A 20,009-nucleotide genomic window follows, 5' to 3' on the forward strand; every position below is an offset into this window, starting at 1 on the left:
ACACAACTAGTCGTGTAAAAGTATTGCAAGGAGAGGTTAGCCATGTAAAAATAAATTCACGTTCCTGTTTCAATAATAGTAGGGAGTTTAAAAAACCACAACGGCAACGGGAACGTCACTAAACAAAAGGTTTAATGAGCAAAACAATAGCTGCGTCCTCTGCAAAACAATAACGTGACATAACCAAACTTTGCGTTCTCTGGAAAACGTGAACTACGACGGCTAATTTTTTAAATTTCTATTTCTAATTTAACGCTGCGTTCCATTTTCAGTTTTGAAATAGTTTGGACAGCAAGAAACAAACTGAATGACTTTAGAGTATCGAGAGATTCGTTGGTAAAATCGTCATCGTCGTTTCTTAAACACTTTAATAGCGGAGCTCACAGCGCGCAGCGTAGCCCCATAGTTATACGAAATAGTTGTAACCCATCAAGCCGAAAAAATTTGGACTTACGACCCTACGACCGTTCGACCGTACGACCGACCGTACAAGGTGCTACATTTAGCATTGCGGGCACGTTCTTAGCCATTACGTAATAGAAGGGCAGAGGAGAAGGTAATGCGCAGGCGCGATTGCGTACGTAACCAGGATACCCCATTGGTGCCATGGGACACTGGCGGATCACAATGAAGTGTGCATACTCGAGTGCCGAGCTTAAACGAAATGAACGGTTAGGCATTACACGAGGGCTTCACGTGAGCCAATAGATGTGAAGCTGCGTAAGCAAATAATTTGCAACACGCGTTTTGAACGGGAAATCAAACTGGTGAGGTTGTAGTTGAACAGTAATTCTCAGTATTTTACAATTTTTGACGGCGTGATTGATTTGTAATATTTAGAATGGCAGAAGCAGTAAACACAAATTGAGCTTTTTCCTATTCACCAGTGAGTTAATTAGATTTTGGATTCTACTTTCAAACTGGGTGAGTTTAAATTTATTCATATCATGCTTTATTATGGTTTGTTTACATGGAAAGGTAATTGTTATTATAGCTTCACAGATTTTTTGATTACCGTTGCAATGAAAATTCATGACAAAGTTTCATTTAACGTAGAGTGTTTCAAGAACTTTCTTCCTTTCTCTTCAATACCATGCATTTACTATTTCTTGGGCACAATTAAAGGAAGCAGGTTATTCAAAAAATTATAAATTTTGATTCGGGTAATTATTTGAATATGTGAGTAACATTTGATGTTTTCACCCGTAACAGGACGATCAAGCTGAAGATAGCCTCAAAAAGGAGTGAACTCCACTGTAACAATTAGGTAACTAATTTGAAAACTTGGGCACTTGGTATATACACCTTGGCTTGCAATTCTGATGATTACAGTTTGCTGAAGTAATTGAAATGTTAGCTCCATGCAGGAACTTTCCACATGACCTGTACAGTCATATGTTATGAGATAACTTTAGAAAAATGTGTTTGTGTCTGCAGAACTATTGTGAGTACAGAACCACCTGGTGACAAAAATTAATGACTTCCTGTAAGCATGAACATTTGGGAGAAGTTATGGTGGTAATTGACCCTTTCTTTGCTAGGATGCATAGGGTCTGATGATTATAATGTATATCTTTTAGCTTTCGAACTTTCAACTTTTTATTAATCGTAACTATTTGCCATATCTATTTTTCTGTACCTAATAAGCCCTCAAAATTGAAGCAGGTGAGTCAATAACCTGACTTCCTTTGTTTGACAATTGTCTGATTATATAATTTTGCCGTGTGAGTTACCACATTGTAACATGTAACATTATTATTTAAATTGCATTAAATACTCTCGCTCAAGCTTCATTAATGCACGGTGTTTCTTATCAATGCTTATACCCAAACTAAACATTGATATACGGAATGGTCACAAGATTTGCGAGTTTTAAAAGGTTGGAATCTGGAAAGGTGAGGATCCTCCTTTAATGAGGACTGAAATTAAGGGGGGCCCTCCTTTTTTAATTCATGTTTTACTTTGACCTGCCTCCTCCCCTGTAATTTTTAGAGCTCATAGATGAAGAGCACATTGTATTTTAACGCATGAAAGTTAAATTAATTGGCGTCCACATAATGTACAAAGCAAGAACATAAATGCCTCAGCTTTATAGGTTAAAAAAAATGAAAATATGAGAGTTTTGCAGACCATATCTTACTTTTTAGCCTCCTCTGGATATTTATTCAAATAACATAATCAATATCAGTCTCATTCACTCTCACTTTCCACTGAGCCTGTGGAAAGATGATAACCTAGGTATTTCTTTAAATGAAGAAAGGAAACATGCCCTCTGAATACAGATAGTTTCTTTTGTGCATTATCGGTACAAACCTGGCCCCAGTTGTTCGAAGGTTGGATAGCCCTATCCACTGGATAAAAGCCTATCCCATGAATAACGCTATGCGTTTTGCTATCACTTATCGGCTGGATAGCAATTCATCCGTTGGATAGCGTTACCTGCCCTTTATACAACTGGGCCCTGGTCTAATTTGTACAGGAAGGTGATTGTTCCGGGTAAGCTAACTTATAAATTAGTTGTGAAAATTTCCTGAACCTGTCGTTGTATGAATTTTTGACTTACTTTGACCTCACTAACCCAAACTGAACAAATAGAATCTCGAAATTTATTCGTTATCCTTTTGAGGTGTGCATCAAAATTTCGAAGTCATCGAAGGCTTGAACTAGAGGTTTACAAGAAATCTGCATGTGCGTGTGTTTTCCACATATAAAACCGGGATAATGACTACTCCGAATGACTTTACTACCTGCTGTACAGGTACAGGTAGGTGTTGTAAGAAAGTTTGTTTTGCTTTTCATTAGTACACATTTCTTTTTCTAGAAGTCTGGATTATCCGGCCTATGCTGAATTCTAATTTTTTCAATCAAATTTTATTTTCTTTTAAATATTCTTAGATTTCCTAGTATCAGTAATATTCATGTAATTAAAATAGTTCCATGAACTCTGATCCTACTGACATTGGATTATGTGTAGGAATTGGTATGGGCTATAAATGTATAGTTATAATAAAGTTTTGTGCACAGCCGACGTGTTGATCGCCTTGCAAGTTGTGAGAACATCGTCCCCAGGTTCCAGACCTCGTAAATTGTTACCCCTCTCCCCACTCCCCGGACTGGTCTCTAAATTCCCGCGAAGAAACTCTTCTACAACCAGTACTGAAGAGTTTTGTTTCAGTTTTATTCAGAATAGTGAAGGGCTGGAAAATAAACTTACAAAAAAGCTCCGCTTTTAGGCTTGGCTAAATCTATATATCAGTTAGGGACCTTGAGTAAACACACGACCGGCGGCAACGGCTACGAGGACTTAGCAAAACGAAAGTTCGTAATGGACAGAACGATAACTCAGCACGTGCGTTTGTGTTTTGTTTATTTATTTGCTTGTTTTTTGTTTTTTTACATTTCTGAGCCGTCCTCTGCAAAATAACAACGAAAAATCACCAAAATCTGCGTCGTCTGAGTTACCATTTAGTAATCAAAGCCAGGTGTGGAGCCGCATTGAGAGACGGCAAACTCATCAGCCAGTCGCGAAATTCCGGCCAAAATCATTTATTCATCTTCCTTGGCGTTGCTGTCCTGAGACTCCTGACTGCCAAAGGTTCCTATCATGTTCGCTGTTTATTAGTGATGGATGATTTTTGTATTCACTACCAACATATTATGATGCCATTCCGTCGAACTAATCAGGTAGCAAACACGACCGTGACCTCCGATAAAATGTAACTGCACAGTTTCAATCACAAAGATAGATAAGTCTACTTCGTGAATAGAAAATTCACGGAGGAGTTGCGTTACGAGGTCGTCAAGGGAAAATTATTTCATTCAACGAAAAACGCTGACTTAGTTTTGTTTCTGTTAGTTCTGCCAACGTTCGGACCAAGTTTCGATTTTAAAACTTTCACTTTTAACGGACACAGTCCGTTTTAGAACGTTTTAAATTAAATTGATGGAAAAAGAACAGTTTCTTTCAACTTTGACCTACGGAGGTTTGGGGTGACGTTAAATTTGGTGTCGATGACAATTGGAGTCAAACATAACGTTAGCCAAATACTTAGAAGTGGAAAATTACAGCTCAAAAAACAAGTCTTGGTGAGTTTTTATCTTCGCAACTATCTTGTTTCGTACTCTACAGGTTTGCGTCATGAAGCATCCGTTTGCAGAGGCATAGCCAGCTTTTCGACTTATTGTAGGCTTGTTCCCTAAGAAAGTACAATTTTTGTTTCAACCGTTGTAAGAATCGTATTCGGTAAAAGTGAAGCGGGCGGAAAAAACATTGTAGGTCTGGGCAAATGTTTATCTGATCTCACGCGATTATAGCATCTTTGCTGAAGTAAATGAGTGCGCTTATTTACTTACTACCATAGATAGACAAAGTTTGAGGCAAACTTTTTCCGATGCGAAACGCCTTGGACCGCTTTCACTGAGATCGCGATTTAAGTATTTTATCATATATTTAAGGACCGATCTACGCGGAACTGACTTTGTTGCACGTGACAAGCTTGTGACGGACCCAGGACATAACAAATGTGGGATGACATTGGTTCACTTCCATGTGTAACCCACGTGCACGACATTTTCGCTCTCGACATGCCGAAATCGCATACAATTCCACTACGGAGGACTGGGGACAGCAATAAACGACACAAAAAACCTGATTAAAAACTACGAAAAAGTTAGCTGTTCTGTAAATACATCTTAAAGTGAAAATTCGGCTTCACAATTACGGGCTTATGGAATTGCTAACGGCTGCATGACACCTGGCGCAAATTTTGTCGGTGGTGCGTTTGCAAAACAGTTTCCCGGCATTTGTAATGTGAGAATTGTATAAATCAGCGCGTATTCAACGGTCGTAACACAACTATCAACGATCAACGACCAACTAACACATTCCAGGTATACAGAGGGTTTTCTACTATCCTTGCGTAAGGCAGTATTTTTACATTAATCACATGTACAGTAGAAGTTCCCAATGTAATGTATCTAAATCAAGTGACTTACAAAATCGCACGTTCTTTCACCTTATTTAGCCTAAGAAAATGCATGCAGTTGCATCATTTTAGGACTTTGTCGGCACTGTTGTGGAAATCTAATGTCACGAAATCTAACTTCTTTGCGTTACAAATGTCAATTTCTAATTAATATTTAATTACAAAATAATGAAGTTGAGTATCACCTATTTCTTTCTCGACAGAGCCACACAGCTGTCTTGCTACGTTTGTATGATCACACGTATAGTTTGCGTCAAAACCCAGTTGAGAAGTGACTAAGCTGTTGTTCGATATTATTTTCAAGGAAGCAAACGAATCGTGGTGTCGTGAGAGACGAAGTAGCGTACTAGTGAGTGTACTAAACTGGGGTAGAGAGGTCCAGGTTTAAAGAGAGACATGGCGGGGTCATTGTGTTGTATTCTTTGGCAAAACAGTTCACTCTCACAATGCCTCTCAGGAGTATAAATTGGTTCTGGAAAAGTTGCATCAGGCGAATTTGGTCAGGCTTCCCTGACAGTGTTCAGACTTAAACAAATTGAAAGCTGTAGCATTATCAATCAATCAAGTAATCGATACGTAAAGATAGTGTTCCGAGTTACCATATTTAAAAAGTAGTAAAATCTTCTCTCCCTAATGTCAGTCAAGTAATTTATAGTTTTTCGTATTTATTGGTCTAGTTTGATAACGAAATGTCCATGTCAGAAGACAGCATCATAGGGCCAAGAAATGACGCTGTGATTGATGGAAAGGTCTGGGTAAAAGGCACTACCAAGGAAATGTTGGACACATTTCCGAAGCTAATTCCCAAGAAAGAAGACATCTTTGTTTGTACATTTCCAAGATCAGGTTTGTAAGATGCGTACTTGTTTCACTCGTAAGTATCATTTTTAGTGCCAGACCCATCACTGACCTCTCGCCGGTTCTAATCTCGTAAGTTTCCCCGCTCCTTCCGTAAGCTACTGTTTTATCAAAATTCTATGAGGAGGAGGGGATCGAAAAGAATCGTGCTCACTTCCTCTCTATTACCCTTCGCCTGGCCGGTGCCCGAGCTTGCTTGATGCACCATTATAGTCATACCTGCAGGGAAAAATTACCCATTGAAATGTTTTTTTTATCATTAATAGGAACAACTTGGACTCAGGAAATCGTCTGGCAGATAATCAACGATGGCAAGATCGATTATCGCCCTTTGCATGTGCGAATGCCCTGGGTCGATGGAATGCCATTTGCACAACCTGAGAACCCTTATTTAGTGACGTCTGCTGGGATGATAGAAAAGATGTTTGAATGCTTCCCATCACCCCGCGTGTTTAAATCACATCTACCGTATGACCTGGTCCCCAAGGGGTGTGGCCAGGCTGCAAAGCCACAAGCACGTTATATATACGTCATGCGTAACCCAAAAGATGTGGCTGTATCTCTTTTTGAATTTGTGGCTAAAGTATCTGGCAGAGAAGCTCTCTCCTGGGATGAGTTATTTGAGCTGTTCTATCAAGGGAAAGGTTACTGATTTGCATCTGTTTGTAAAGTTATCTATATTAAGCTAATTTTTTACAACCTTTTGCCTTTGCCTAATTGACCTAATCAAGGAGCAAAACCGTAGCATGCAACACATTTTTCGTGTTAAGAGGCGAAAAAGCGAGAGCGCGCGCAAAGAACCGCGGTGTTCAGTCGACAACCTCACCTACTGTTAGTCGTTTGTACCCGTTCTCGCTCGTCCCCATAACCTCGTTCCCAGGGAACCTTTTTCCTTCAGAAGAAAAACCCTGGTAACGAGGTTGTCGTCTCCACTGACGGAAAGCCTAGACACTGATACTGCGAAAATCTTAAAGTTGGAGCTCAAAGATTCGGGAAAAAAGAAAAGCAATATTTTATTTTGCTGATTTACCTGATCTTGTTTGTAGTCTATTATGGCCCGTGGTTTGATCATGTCATCAGTTGGTGGAAACACAAGGATGATCCTGATGTATTGATTCTAAAGTACGAGGACATGAAGGAGGTGAGTGTGAAAAGAGGGGGTCTGGAAAGCACCTAAGATTTGTTTCGAGCACGTTAAGTCAAGGTTAGAGAATGTAGGCCTGATGAGGGGAGGAGAGTGGGGTCCTGTACATCTTGGTCATGAATCATCTTGGCTTCCTGTTTTGGTCGAACTTAAGATAAGGGCGAAAAAAAAACAAAAAAGAAAAATAAAACTGGTAGCATATCATTAGTTTGCTATCTATTATATATATTTTGCTACGCTAAAGGACATCATTTGGCCATAATAAATATCCATCAAGATCATTTCGTTGGTACTTGCACTCTGTATGGTGCCCTCAGCTTTAGTTTAACGGGCTTCATCGTAATTCTAAAAAGTCTGCTTTTTATGTAGTGATATTATCGCCAACTAACATTACAGAACATCACTCATTGTTTTTTCGAACCTCCCTTTAACTAGGACTTGCTTGGTGCAATTAGAAAAATTGCCACTTTCATTGGGAAAGAGCTTCCCCTCGAGACTCTGGAGCGTATTGTCAGCCAAACATCATTCAACGTCATGCAAAAAGAAGGAAACTCTAATTTTTCCTTTCTCAGAGGGTTCAAAGGTCTTTGCATTCGTAAAGGTGAAGTGGGAAACTGGAAGGATTATTTCACTGAAGACCAAAGCAAGCGATTTGATTCTCTGATCAAAGAGAAATTGGCTGGATCAGGACTAGAAGACGAGTTTTAAAAAGATACCGAACGGTCCGTTCAATGGAGAAAAATACTTTAGGAATAATATGAATTTTATAATAATTAGGAAATTAAATTGATCTGTAGAACAGTTAATCCAGCCCACAAATGATCTTTTCATTAATTTAATCTTTAACTAGTGTACGTTTATTGCTGAATAAGTAGAAAGAATTGATTTTTTGGAAACGGAATACAGAAGGCTGTTACCGACATTGCAGCAACAATCGACCCCATTGCAGCAACAACATCCTATTCTCGAAAGTAGATCCCAATTGGTAAATAAACAAGCCAGGCTCCTACAAATAAAGTTGGCCGATATCGGCCGATACATTGTGACCACCAAGCCCCGCCTCCTCTTACCACCCCACCCCCCCTCCCCGTACTACCCCCCGCCCTCCCCTTACCACCCCGCCACACCCCACCCCCCCCCCCGGCTTGCTGAACAAAGCGAGTAAAAATACTTGAAACTTCAAACTTCCAAAATGTTGTCCGTGGGCAATTGCGGTCACGAACTGGCTTTTCGATTTTGTCGGTTGCACTCGGAACACCTGGCATGGCGACGGGTGAAATAAAGCCTCGATTCGGGATGGGAGAGGGGGGGGGAGGGGCCAAGGGATGATTAATTTAGAAAAAAAAAGCCAATGAATAAATAGGTAAATGAATGAATAAATGAATGGGTCTGTCCAGGGGCTCCTGATAGGCCCAAGCTTGTCAAATGAATAAATTGATGTTTTGAGACGAGATCCAGGAATAATTGATTCATGGAAAGTTTCTATCCTTGTCCACTGATTCTAAACCGATGTGGAATTTTGAATCAAGATTTTCTGTCGAGGAAGGAAAACCGGGAGGTTCCTCAAACAAAGGAAATCAGTTCGACATCTATCTCTCTTTTGCGGGGGCCGAGGTGGGAAAAAACAGATTTCCGTGAAATTTACCACTATTTGCACAAAAAGGAGACGTAAGATTTGGTCACATCATTTAAATAAGATCCAAATTTTCGTCTTCGCCCGCGGTAAAAGTTTTAAGGATCTAAGTGAGAATGGATGGTGATAACAGCTGTACAGTTAAAAATTTTTCAAGTTTCTTGTCACTTACGTCTATTGAACCCACGAAATGTAGATTTAAGTCTTTTTGGAGGAGTAAAATTACTTCTCTGTTAAAATACTGGGTGGAGAAACTACAACGAAATTCATAAGCATTGAGCAAAATTTAATTTTACAGCCACTGCGGGGGCTGAAGGAGGACAGAAAATTTCAGAGAAATCTACAGTTACTGGCGCATGCAAGTTTGATCGTTGACGTAAACTTAAGTAGTTTTAAATATATATTCTATTGTCAGATATGTATTTTTCTAATGAAGTCATAAAGAACTTTTCGCCGAAGTGAAACCACAAGAACTAGATGTAAAGTCTTAAAGACGATTCTTTTCTTGGCAGTCATTTTCATAGTGACACGGCGAAATGTAGATTTTAAGCTTTTACATGGAGTAAAATGTCATGGAAAAAATACCTCCCGGAACAATAGGTTCATTTTTTACTGCCAAAATTGATTTTTAAGTTTTCTTCAGGTCGAATTTTTAAATTTGCAGACGCAAATTAAGTCTTGAAAAGATTCATTTGGGTTTTTTGTTCCATATTGTTTCTTTGATCGACACGAGCTGTCGTCGGCGTGTCTGGTTGATTTTCATTTTAGGGTGAATTTAAATGAGAATTGATGGATCGGCAGATGTTTGAACATCAATCAAGGAAATCATTTTTTAATTGTAAGTTTTGTTGAGTTACCATTAGGGGTAGATAAGATAAAATTCAAATCTCTCAGTAGAGGGAGCAATCTTTTGTTATAAAGATAAAGTAGCTCTTCCTACGCATTGCGGACCTACAATATCGTACTGTGGGCTCAAGTTTTACCCAGACTTCATAAACACCAGTAGCAATCGCGTACATCAAGTCTTTGGGAAGGCCGGAAAACGTCGTGCGGGGTTAGATGCTCTCACAAATCGCTTGATTCATGGCGAAATTTTTACGGCTATCCATTGTCTTCCTTCTATGGCTCTCAGTTTTCGTTTCAGAGACTGCTATGGTGAAAATTCATCGTGCTGTGCCGCGAAATGCCAAGCAAACACGCGCAGATTCAGACTTGAGTTGGTTTGGTTTTGAACCCTGTAAATTTCTGCCTGACTTGTCGAAGATGTTCGTGAAGAAAGAAGCGTGGTTATACTCGATTCCGGCCACAATTCTCGTTGGAATGTGCGGTATATTTCCTCTTCTTGTGATTCCTGTGGAAGCTGGACAGGCTTTGCGAGAAGGCGGTGAGTTGTTAGTTAAATTATAGTTTGGTTCTCTTTATCTCTGGATAACTTAGTGTTGTCGCTCTCTTAAAGTAAATTCGATACGGCTTATGTTTCCGCAGTACTCAAGGCTCGAGGAAGCCTTTTGAAATTTCACCACCAAAAGGCACATTTTTAAAGATTTTTCGATTTGGTATTCGAGAAAACAACGGTTAGCTTGCAATGTAAGCAAAGATTGTGAATTAAACAGAGTGGCGAAACCGATCCCTATTGGGAAATGGACAGCGTATTGAATTTATTTAACCAGCTGTTTTTAATGAATAGAGCATTGTACACATAATTTACGCCTCCTGTCCTCTGTGCAAAAGGTTTGTTTTGAGATTGGGTTTTGCAGTGATATATTTTAAATCGCGCTATATTTTAAATCGCTATATATTTTAAATCGCCATACATAAAACGAACTTAACGTGAAGTAATTAGACGAGTTATTGTGGCGACTCACTTTTACGTACAGTAATTTATTCTGGTGAAGAATTTCTTTCAGCGAAAAACACTCAAACGAAATCTTCAACAATATTTCTTCCCCAGGTGCTCAGCTTATATTTGCATTTGTATCTTTTAGCTTTTCGCTCTCTTCTGTGTAGATATTTCTCCGTTCTCACGTACACGTTATTTCACCCCGGCAGAAGTAATGGAATCGAGTCGCCAATTAATTTTTTAATTCATAGTATATTTTTCGTTCCTGAAAAAGAACACTTCTGTATCTTTTCTCTTAAATGCAATTTCCTTATAGGGTAAAAATATTTGAGTTTTAGCAATGTAAGATGAAAAAAACACGCTAGTTAACGTTTCCTCGAAAAAGGTTCGTGGTTTCACGAAGAAATTTAATCGCACCTATAATATCCAAGCAACATGTATATCACGAATATTCTGAATACAGTGTTGCAGTGACACAAATCTTTTTACAGTTGTTTATCTTCAAAATGTTTTAAGTAGATAATGTTCCTTATTCTCAAGCGTTTATTAAAACGGGATTCCTGTTTTTGTGACGAGAAAAAAATTGCATGACTAATAGATTTTAAATAACGTTGTAATAACTCCTAGCTCTGTCGAAATTTCGTAATTCGTTGTGGAAAAATATCTCAAATTTCATCTTGACGTAATGTACGAAAATGTTATATTTAAACAGGAATATTACCATCATTTCCAATATTTACACCATAAGAGGATTTTCTTCCAGGATATTTGTCAGCTGGGCCGCCCTAATAATTTGGTCAGTTTACTTTAGTGCCAATGGTTTCCTGAAATGTAAACAATTAACGAGAAATAACAATTATTTTTTTGAAGTTTAAATTCAGTTCAGAATGAAAATAACACAACTAAATTTAGGGGCTTAATCTGTGATAAAAAAAAAAAACTCAAGTACTGTAGCTTGCTTTGAATCTCGTGGTACATTTTGTTCTATTTTTCAGCATTAGTGTGCATGTACTTGTTTTATAAATATACTTTTTTAATGTTTGACCTAATCCAAACAGAATTTTTTTATCTGGTTATGTCATGATTTTCAAAATCTCTGCATGTGTCTGTTACATAATTTTATAGATGTTTTTTTTTTTTTAACACTTGACTTAATCCAAACAGATTTTTTTTTACCCTCTTATGTAATGATTTTCAAAATCTCTTTGGGATGTCTCAAAAATGTAAAACCCTCCTTTAGTCGGATGTTCACTGTGGGAGTCAGGTCACCCTTGCGCCATGTTCTCCTGAGTTACATGTTGTCCCCAGGGGAGCCAACTTGCCCTCAGGATAGTTATGTCACTAACATTTTGAGATTTAGACATTTGACGAGCGGAAAATAGGGTGATGCTGGCTTTTTTAACCTTTAAACCTGAAGAGTGACTATGATCTAATTTCTCCATACAGCAACACTTGTAAATCATTCATTCAGATCATGAGAATGATCCCCAACCTAAGAAGCTTTGATTGCTAAACAAATTCTCCTTCTCAGTGTCATAGATAATGTATAGTGACTATTAGGAGGAATAGAAAGCTACAGTAGGGTTAGGGTGTAAAGGGTTAATTATTTGATAAATATATTCTGCTAAACATTGGGGTGATTCAGCCAAATGCAAATGAAATTAATTTTAAAACACATTTTGTTATTCTTACCTTCCAGTCACAGCGGATCATCTGAAGTTGCTTTTAAGTTTTGCTGTCGGTGGTTTATTAGGAGATGTTTTTCTTCATCTGTTGCCAGAGGCTTGGGCTCATGTTCATGAAGGTAACATTCATTTATTGATAAAATGATCACTATTAAAACTTAATGATACCTCAGAATTCTCCACAGTTCTTTTCTGTGGGGCTGTCACTGCACATTTGGTTAGCTCTACTCTGTGGATTGCTAGGTCTGTCTTTACCCAATGGCTGGGGCATTTTGTGATCTTCTTGTGCAAGATGCATGATAAATACCTTTCTTCATTTCCCCTCTTTACTGAAGAGCATGAACTAATCTTTCAGGGAAATGCAATTAACTTTTGTCTGTGAAGTAGGGAGAAGCAGTTATGATTAAACCATACATATATGTTCTAGCAGCCCAACCAGGTGAAGTACATGCAAGTGTACATTTGTGTGTAAGTCAGCAATCAAGCCTAGTGGCATATCTGACCAGATCTACATGTATATGTACAGCTTTCCCCTTTAGATAATATGCCAGTCCATTGCAGGTTTCCCCCCAATATTTCATTAGACTTTCCTAACAGTTTGCTGTAACCTGTTTATACTCCTGGTTGGAGAGAGGCACGGTAAGATTTAAGATATCTTACCCAAGAACACAACACAATGACCTGCCTATTGTAAGCCTTGCAACTGTATTTCTTAACCTGGCCTGGGTTGTTCAAAGGTTGGATAATGGTATCTACTAGATAAATCTCTATCTGGTGGATGGTACAGTAAGTTTTGCAATCACTTATCTGCTGGATAGTGATTTATCCATGGGATAGCATTATCTACCCATTAGAAAACTGGGTCCTGGAGTTGGGCAGATTAACCAACAAGCCACTGGCATCTAACACATCCAGGTGAAGCACATTTACCTACATGTATTGTACTTTATATTTTTTTTTACTTTTTCTGATAGGAGATCCACATACCAACCATTTCTATATTGGCTTTTGGGTGCTGGCTGGAATGTTTGGATTTTTAACTTTAGAAAAAATATTTGCTGAAGAAAATGAAGATGAAAAAAGTCTCAAGGAGAAGGACAAAAGTGAAGGAAAGGTGAGTTAGGATGTTTTTACTTGAAATGATTTAGTTTGGGATTGACCTCAGCTTTTAACCCTTTAACTCCCAGAAGTGATTAAAATGAAATTTCTCCCTTTAATAGCCGTACATTATCCAGCGAACAGGTAATGAGAATATTCAAACTTATCAGGTCGAAGCTGCTATCTTCATCCTGCACCAAATCTCATCACTAATTTACAAGGAAATGTGTAGCAGCCAGAGGGGAGAATTAAGGATTAGATCTTGGAAGTTTAGGGGTTAAGGAACAAAGTATAAGCCTGTGAGCTAGCAAGCTGTACACTGGGCAGATTTAAACAATTTGTTATCCTAACTTTTACAGTTTCCAGAAAGTCACAAATTTGCGAGTTTTTTTGGGTTGTTGAAACTAGTCAGAGAGAAGCTGCATGATAACTTCACTTAACTGAGTTTAATGTCATAAGTGTACATGTATCTTCTATTCTCATTGCTTGTGCTCACAGACTACATGTACCTGTCGGTGTTGGTGCATGAACAACTGCTCTGAAAATGTTGTATGACAATTGGATCATACATGTGAGTCAGCTTTGCAGATATAAAGGAATTGGAAAGTTCAGTTAGCACTGGGTTGCTGTTGGCTGTACTTCAATCAACTTTTATGGATCTTTTGTGCTATCAAAACTATTGTTAGCATTATACCTAATTTTTTTTGTACATGTATGTTGATGACGTAGTATATTCACAAACTTTGGTTTAAGTCTGGTTGATTCTTTTTCTAAGGATGTCACAAATGGTGCCATTTCCAATGGATGTGCTCATCATGAAAACTCAGCTAAGAAGAAAGATGTATGCAATGGAGAACTTCATAATGGGACAGTTTCAAATGGAGACATTAAAAAGTCAGACACACATCTAAGGCAAAGAAATAGAGATACTTCAAGCGATAGTAACACACCAAAAGAAACAGTTCAAGAAACAGGTAAGAAGAATATGTGTTACGAGTGTCAATGTAGAGCAGGGTTGTTCCTAGACAAAACTCAGGATCGTCGGTAACAACAACAAACTGTTCTATTTCCATGCAGTTGACTTCTTGTCTTTACAGCACTAAGCTTCTTTGCAATTCTCTCTCTCCATTTAATGAAACTGTCACTCTTATATACATAAAGTACAAGGATCTAGAAACTTCTCTAAAGAACTAAATTTAGTAGATTAACATGGTTTCTAAATTTGAATAATTATGTAAGAAATAGAACGTTCCAGAATCTTGTTTTTACCAGAAGGTTGCGTCTAGATGACTTTGGGTTCTAGACTGTTCTATAGAATGTTCTAGGACTTAACTTAAACAATTTTTTGTAACAATATGAATTCTATTGGTACCTTTCAACTCTTTCCATCGTATCAAACTTCAGATACCTTTAACTTGTAGAAGTGACTGACATGTTCCTTTAACATCTCCCTATAATATCCATACATTTTTTAGCAAACATGTAATGAGAACACTCAAATTAATCAGGTTGAAGTGTCCTCGTGTACCTGTACAAAATCATTTTCCCATTTCTATCTCTTCGTTTAACATAAATTATTGTCGAGAAGTGGAATATCAAATTAAATGTTCTTTATCTGCTATTTTTCTTCCTAAAATAACAGCTCTTCAAGAAACACAAGACACAAAGGAAGAAAATGTTAAAGTAAGCGTCAATTTTATCCCTTTCAATACCAAAAGTGATCAGCATCTTATTTCACCTTATAGTAATACAACTGAAACATTAATTGAGATCACAGGAACAAATGAATTGATTGCCAACTGAAGAAGCTTTGATTGTTGAACAAATTCTCCTTAACATTACCAAAGGAAATGTTTGGAGATGGGTATGGAGAATATTTATTCAAATGTTAGTGTGGAAAGGGTTTGTTTATAATGATCATCCATCACCAGTATGTGATAAGTTTACTTGAGTTAAGGTGTATTTAGTTATGTTACTTTTAAATCTGAAAAACTATTTATTCTTTATATACTTTCATATCCTAGCTAGGGCAATGTTATGATAAAAATATGTGAATCTGAGCATTATCATTTTGTTTGATGGTTTTCAGGTTATTGGATATCTTAACTTGTTAGCTAACTCAATTGATAATTTTACACATGGCCTTGCTGTTGCTGGGAGTTTTGTTGTCAGTACAAAGGTGAGTCACCCCTAAATTCTAACTCGTGACTCAGAAATTCTGTGACAAATTTTTCAAAATTTATTCATCATTGCATTGTTTTTGTTGTTTACTTGTTCATATTATTGTTTTATCATTGTTAAACAGCTTAGGACATTCACTGGTTTAAGTTACTGATTTTCTTTTCTGATAAATTTCTTATTTTTTACGGCAGGTTGGATTGTGTACAACATGTGCAATTCTTTTGCATGAAGTACCACATGAAGTAAGTACACTGGATACTGAGAGCTTTTGATCTATATATTGTTTGGATCATGATGGAGCTGTACACTGCATTGTTTTGATTAAGATAATGATAATTGATAATTATTAATAATAATAATGAATGTTATGGTTACTATATTTTTAGCTTTTAGTTTTATTTATTTTCAATACTTTACTTTAAGTTATAATAATTGTATCTATCATGTTATAGTCGCAGTGTATTTCTGTAGAACACTTTATCTAAAAGAAGTTTAAAACGTGATTTGTTTATACAAGATAATTTGATTTCATCAACTGAGTAAAATTGGCCACCATTAAGAGTTTCTGAAACAGATGTTTCAAACTTAAGCCTATGAGTGAAGTCAACTCAGTTGATGAAACCAAGTTATCAGGTAAACCAAAGTTGTTTCAGAAACTTACCCCCCTTTGTTAATTTGTTAACAGGTTGGTGACTTTGCTATCCTTTTAAAATCTGGGTTCAGAAGATGGGATGCAGCAGTAGGACAAGTAAGCTATGTGAACTTAATTGTGAAAATTTATTTTGCTTGTTTACTTTACATTTAAAACCTCAAGTTCTTAGATGTCATCTCATGATGATGATGTGAAAAACGTTGGGAACTTAAATGTGCAGGGTGGAGACACTTGACAAAGCTACATGTGGTCTCTAAATTCTGTTTCAGAAGTGGTAACAAGCTACATGAACATTTATTGACAGAATTTATTTAATTTTGCAAAGTTTTCACTTCTTTTTTCTATTTTTGCTAGATGGTTACAGCATCAGCTGGACTTGCTGGTTGTATTTTTGGACTAATAGCTGATCATGCAGGTTAGATTGTTTGTTTGTTTGTTTGTTTGTTTCTTGCTAACTTATGTTAGTGAGATCCTGAAATTTTTACAAACTAAAACTGTCTGTTTATAATTACATGTAGGTATATTTCCTTACCTTTCCTCAACAGTCCAGAATATGAAAAACTATAGAATAATAATTTTTATTTACATTTTTTTTTTCGTTAGGAGATTCAACGGCCTGGGTTCTTCCTTTCACCTCAGGAGGCTTTATCTATATTGCCTTGGTAACCATTGTTCCAGATCTTTTAAAGGAAACAAGACCAAAGTGAGTTCTCCAAGAAACATTTTATTCTGTATCTCAAATCTCCTTCTAGGGTTTGTTTGGTTTTGTCAAGCCATATGTCATCTCTCTCCCTTCCCCACTGGGCTGAGAGAGGACTTGTTGTGTGACAAGATCAAACAGTGGCTACCAAAGAGACTGTGGCTTGGGTTGGTGTCACATGTGGGTTGAGTTTGTTGTTGGTGTTGATCTTTGCTCTGAGGGTTTTTCTTGGGATCATTTAGTTTTCCTCCTTTTGCAAAAACTAACATTCTAAATTCCAATTTGACCTGGAAACACTTTTGGAATGTTGCAAAATTTCCATTTATGTATTTTATTTATCTTTTTGTGATTTGCTTTTTAACTGTAAATTGTAAAGTATATAGGGAAGGTCATCTATTATGAGAGTAAACTGTGCTGAATCAGTTGGTTTGTGAAGGTCTTCTGACCATCAACCAAAATGTACTTGACTGAATAGAAGCCCGCAAATGTCTAGAGAAGGATTCTTGTTAACTTTTTATCTTTTTGTCATCAACTGAAGCTAAACTGATCAGTCATAACAAACAGATGTTTTTGGTACCAATCTGTTGTATGTATAAATCTTTTCCATGTAATTATAGCATCTTTACAGTTTAATAAATGAATGTTATTTTATTGTTTTCAGGGAGTCAATCAAACAGACTATCATGATGATTGCTGGAATCTCTTGCATGGGGCTTGTCTCACTGATTCACTAGACTAAACTTTTCACCAACTGTAGGAATTTTTTACCAGTAGCACATTCACACACATGGAAACGTTTGCGTTTATATTTGTAGTATAGGACAAGTAATTATTGATAATTGAGTTTAAAGAAAAAAAAAACTCCTTAAAAGTTATTTTCGCTCAACTGTAAAAGCAATGTTCACTCTTAATTCTAGAATTCGGAGACATAATGTACAGCAGTAATAAATGAATAAATATAATTATTTTAATGTAATTACCTTTATATGTAACGTAAAATTGCTATTTATTAACAAGACAAAGGCAATGCTAGAGTTGCAGTAAGAATTGATGGTTATGAAACAGAGCCTAAAATAAATGACTGTGCTTTTGTAGTTCAAAAAATTTCCAAGCAATAGAATTAGGACAGGGTAGTTGACAGTGTCTGATGTGGTTTTAAAATGAGTACCGGTTAGTAACAAAATTTTGGCCTTTGTTATATTTAACCACATACATGTAAAATGGTCGAACATGAGACAATAGTCCAACTGGTTTATATTATCCAACCAGTTTAATTGGTCAAATGGAATATAAGTAGCACTTTGTAATGGATTTGATTTGAAGTGCTCGTTAAACCTTCAGCGATTTCTTTTAAATTAGTATATGACCAGTATGGGCCAGCTTGTGCTTTATGGGAAAATATAGCAAAAACCCTCAAGGCACAAGGACTGGCAATACACAGCTAAGCATGGGGCCATGCATTATGTGAAGATGGAAAAAAAATGCAAGAAGAAAGGGAAAGAGCAGTGGTCATAATTATGCTAAAATGCTTTTAAGTTGAGTCAAAGGGGAAAATATGTGGGTTTTAGTTATCACATATGGACCTCAAGCCAAATTTTTTCCTGTTTTTTTGGGGTTTGGTTTATTTTCCTGCCCTCCCAGTCTCCCACTCTGTCTCTAAGTACAGAGAGTTGAATATGAGAAATTAGAATTTAAAAAATAGAGTATTAGAGGTGTGCCTTTGCAAATCCTTTGATCAGGGTCTACTAGGGTTCTCAAGTCAATGAAATTTTTTATTTTTTCTTTACAGTAAGGTAGTAAATCTGAGAAAAATGTGGCAACCTTAGTCATGTAGGTTTACCACTGTTATTTTCACTTAACTAATTGTCATGATATATTTTCCACAGAACATTGTTACTGAGAATATTTTGAAATCATGGTATAATAGCAATATTTTTTGAATAGATTCTGTATAATCTGACATAAGATCTCAATCATTGGGGAATTTAATTTTTAATTGTAGCAGATAACGTAACTCATTAAGTTAAAAAAAATAAGGAGTTTTAACTGTATTTTGACATAAGTTATTGCACTTCATTTTACAAAATGTGAATGAGAAAAAGAAGGGTAGCCACAATATTGAATTGATACAATACAACATTGAAAGGGGATGGTGGTATGATGTATTAAGTTACAGATGATTTCAGATTTCATTCCTCAAATGTGGCTTGGAGAATTTTTTGTCAACTGAATTTGTCCTGGGTTGCAGGTAATTTTGAAGGGAGTTGGAAAGTGTAGTGTGGGTTGTTTGAAATGGAAACAACATTTAATTTAGCAGTTTGAGAATATTTTAAACATAGACAAGGTGTGACCTGAGTTTTAAACCAAACATAGTCATGGCAGATTATCACGATCTATAAAAGAAATTTTGGTAATAGTGACAAAATTAAACGGAAATAATTAATACTTTATTGATGGGTTGTTGATATTAAACAAGTCTTTGTGGATGACTGATTAGCAATGAATATATTTTAATACTCATTCTGGAATTTTAATTGTATATAATGATACGTAGTGAGGAGTTTATGTAATTGTTTTAGAATCTGTCAAAGAAATGAAATTGTGTTTAAAATATTTTTTGTGAGTGATAATGAAATAATAGAAGGCGAAGATAAAACACAGACATGGCTTGGATCTGCAGCTTGTGCCATTTTTTATTACTATGATTATTTTTTTAATATAACTCTATGTTAGCGTGTCGAGTATGTTGCTAACACCATCACAATGCCGCATCAGGGTGTGTATCTCGCACGAATCAGATCGCCGCAGTAGGGTACGTATCTCGCTCGAATCAGATCGCCGCAGTAGGGTATGTATCTCGCACGAATCAGATCGCCGCAGTAGGGTATGTATCTCGCTCGAATCAGATCGCCGCAGTAGGGTACGTATCTCGCTCGAATCAGATCGCCGCAGTAGGGTATGTATCTCGCACGAATCAGATCGCCGCAGTGGGGTATGTATCTCGCACTAATCAGATCACAGCATTGGGGTATGCTTGTGTGAGGGACGATACTCTGACGCTCTGATTGGTGCCAATCATGTCATAAACTAGGGTACGCAAATCAGCTCAACATTGATACGTAGCAAGAGTGGTATTATCAAAGGAAAGTGAGCTTATCTACCCAGTGTAATGGTTCATGTCTAGGACTTCGTCGCGATGGGCTATGGCGGTTAGAATCGTCGTCAGGAAGTTT

The 20,009-nt window shown here is 37.0% G+C and overlaps 2 protein-coding genes across 2 annotated transcripts; both read left to right on the plus strand.

The window, feature by feature from the left end:
• Positions 1-4,057: 4,057 nt before the first annotated feature.
• On the plus strand, positions 4,058-7,899 carry LOC131781623 (sulfotransferase 1B1). The gene is made up of 6 exons (XM_059098324.2): positions 4,058-4,086; positions 5,189-5,334; positions 5,663-5,831; positions 6,110-6,487; positions 6,890-6,984; positions 7,423-7,899. Exons 3-6 carry the CDS (start codon positions 5,675-5,677, stop codon positions 7,693-7,695), a joined length of 903 nt encoding a protein of 300 aa, XP_058954307.2. The 5' UTR covers positions 4,058-4,086; positions 5,189-5,334; positions 5,663-5,674; the 3' UTR covers positions 7,696-7,899.
• Positions 7,900-9,617: 1,718 nt separating this feature from the next.
• Positions 9,618-19,449, plus strand: LOC131781795 (zinc transporter ZIP13-like). Its single transcript, XM_059098516.2, has 11 exons — positions 9,618-10,004; positions 12,160-12,264; positions 13,120-13,259; positions 14,019-14,217; positions 14,886-14,926; positions 15,333-15,422; positions 15,616-15,666; positions 16,110-16,172; positions 16,431-16,491; positions 16,680-16,779; positions 17,438-19,449. Exons 1-11 carry the CDS (start codon positions 9,704-9,706, stop codon positions 17,508-17,510), a joined length of 1,224 nt encoding a protein of 407 aa, XP_058954499.1. The 5' UTR covers positions 9,618-9,703; the 3' UTR covers positions 17,511-19,449.
• The last annotated feature ends 560 nt before the right edge of the window (positions 19,450-20,009 follow it).

Source organism: Pocillopora verrucosa, chromosome 1, assembly GCF_036669915.1.
Source record: "Pocillopora verrucosa isolate sample1 chromosome 1, ASM3666991v2, whole genome shotgun sequence".
Taxonomy (NCBI): domain Eukaryota; kingdom Metazoa; phylum Cnidaria; class Anthozoa; order Scleractinia; family Pocilloporidae; genus Pocillopora; species Pocillopora verrucosa.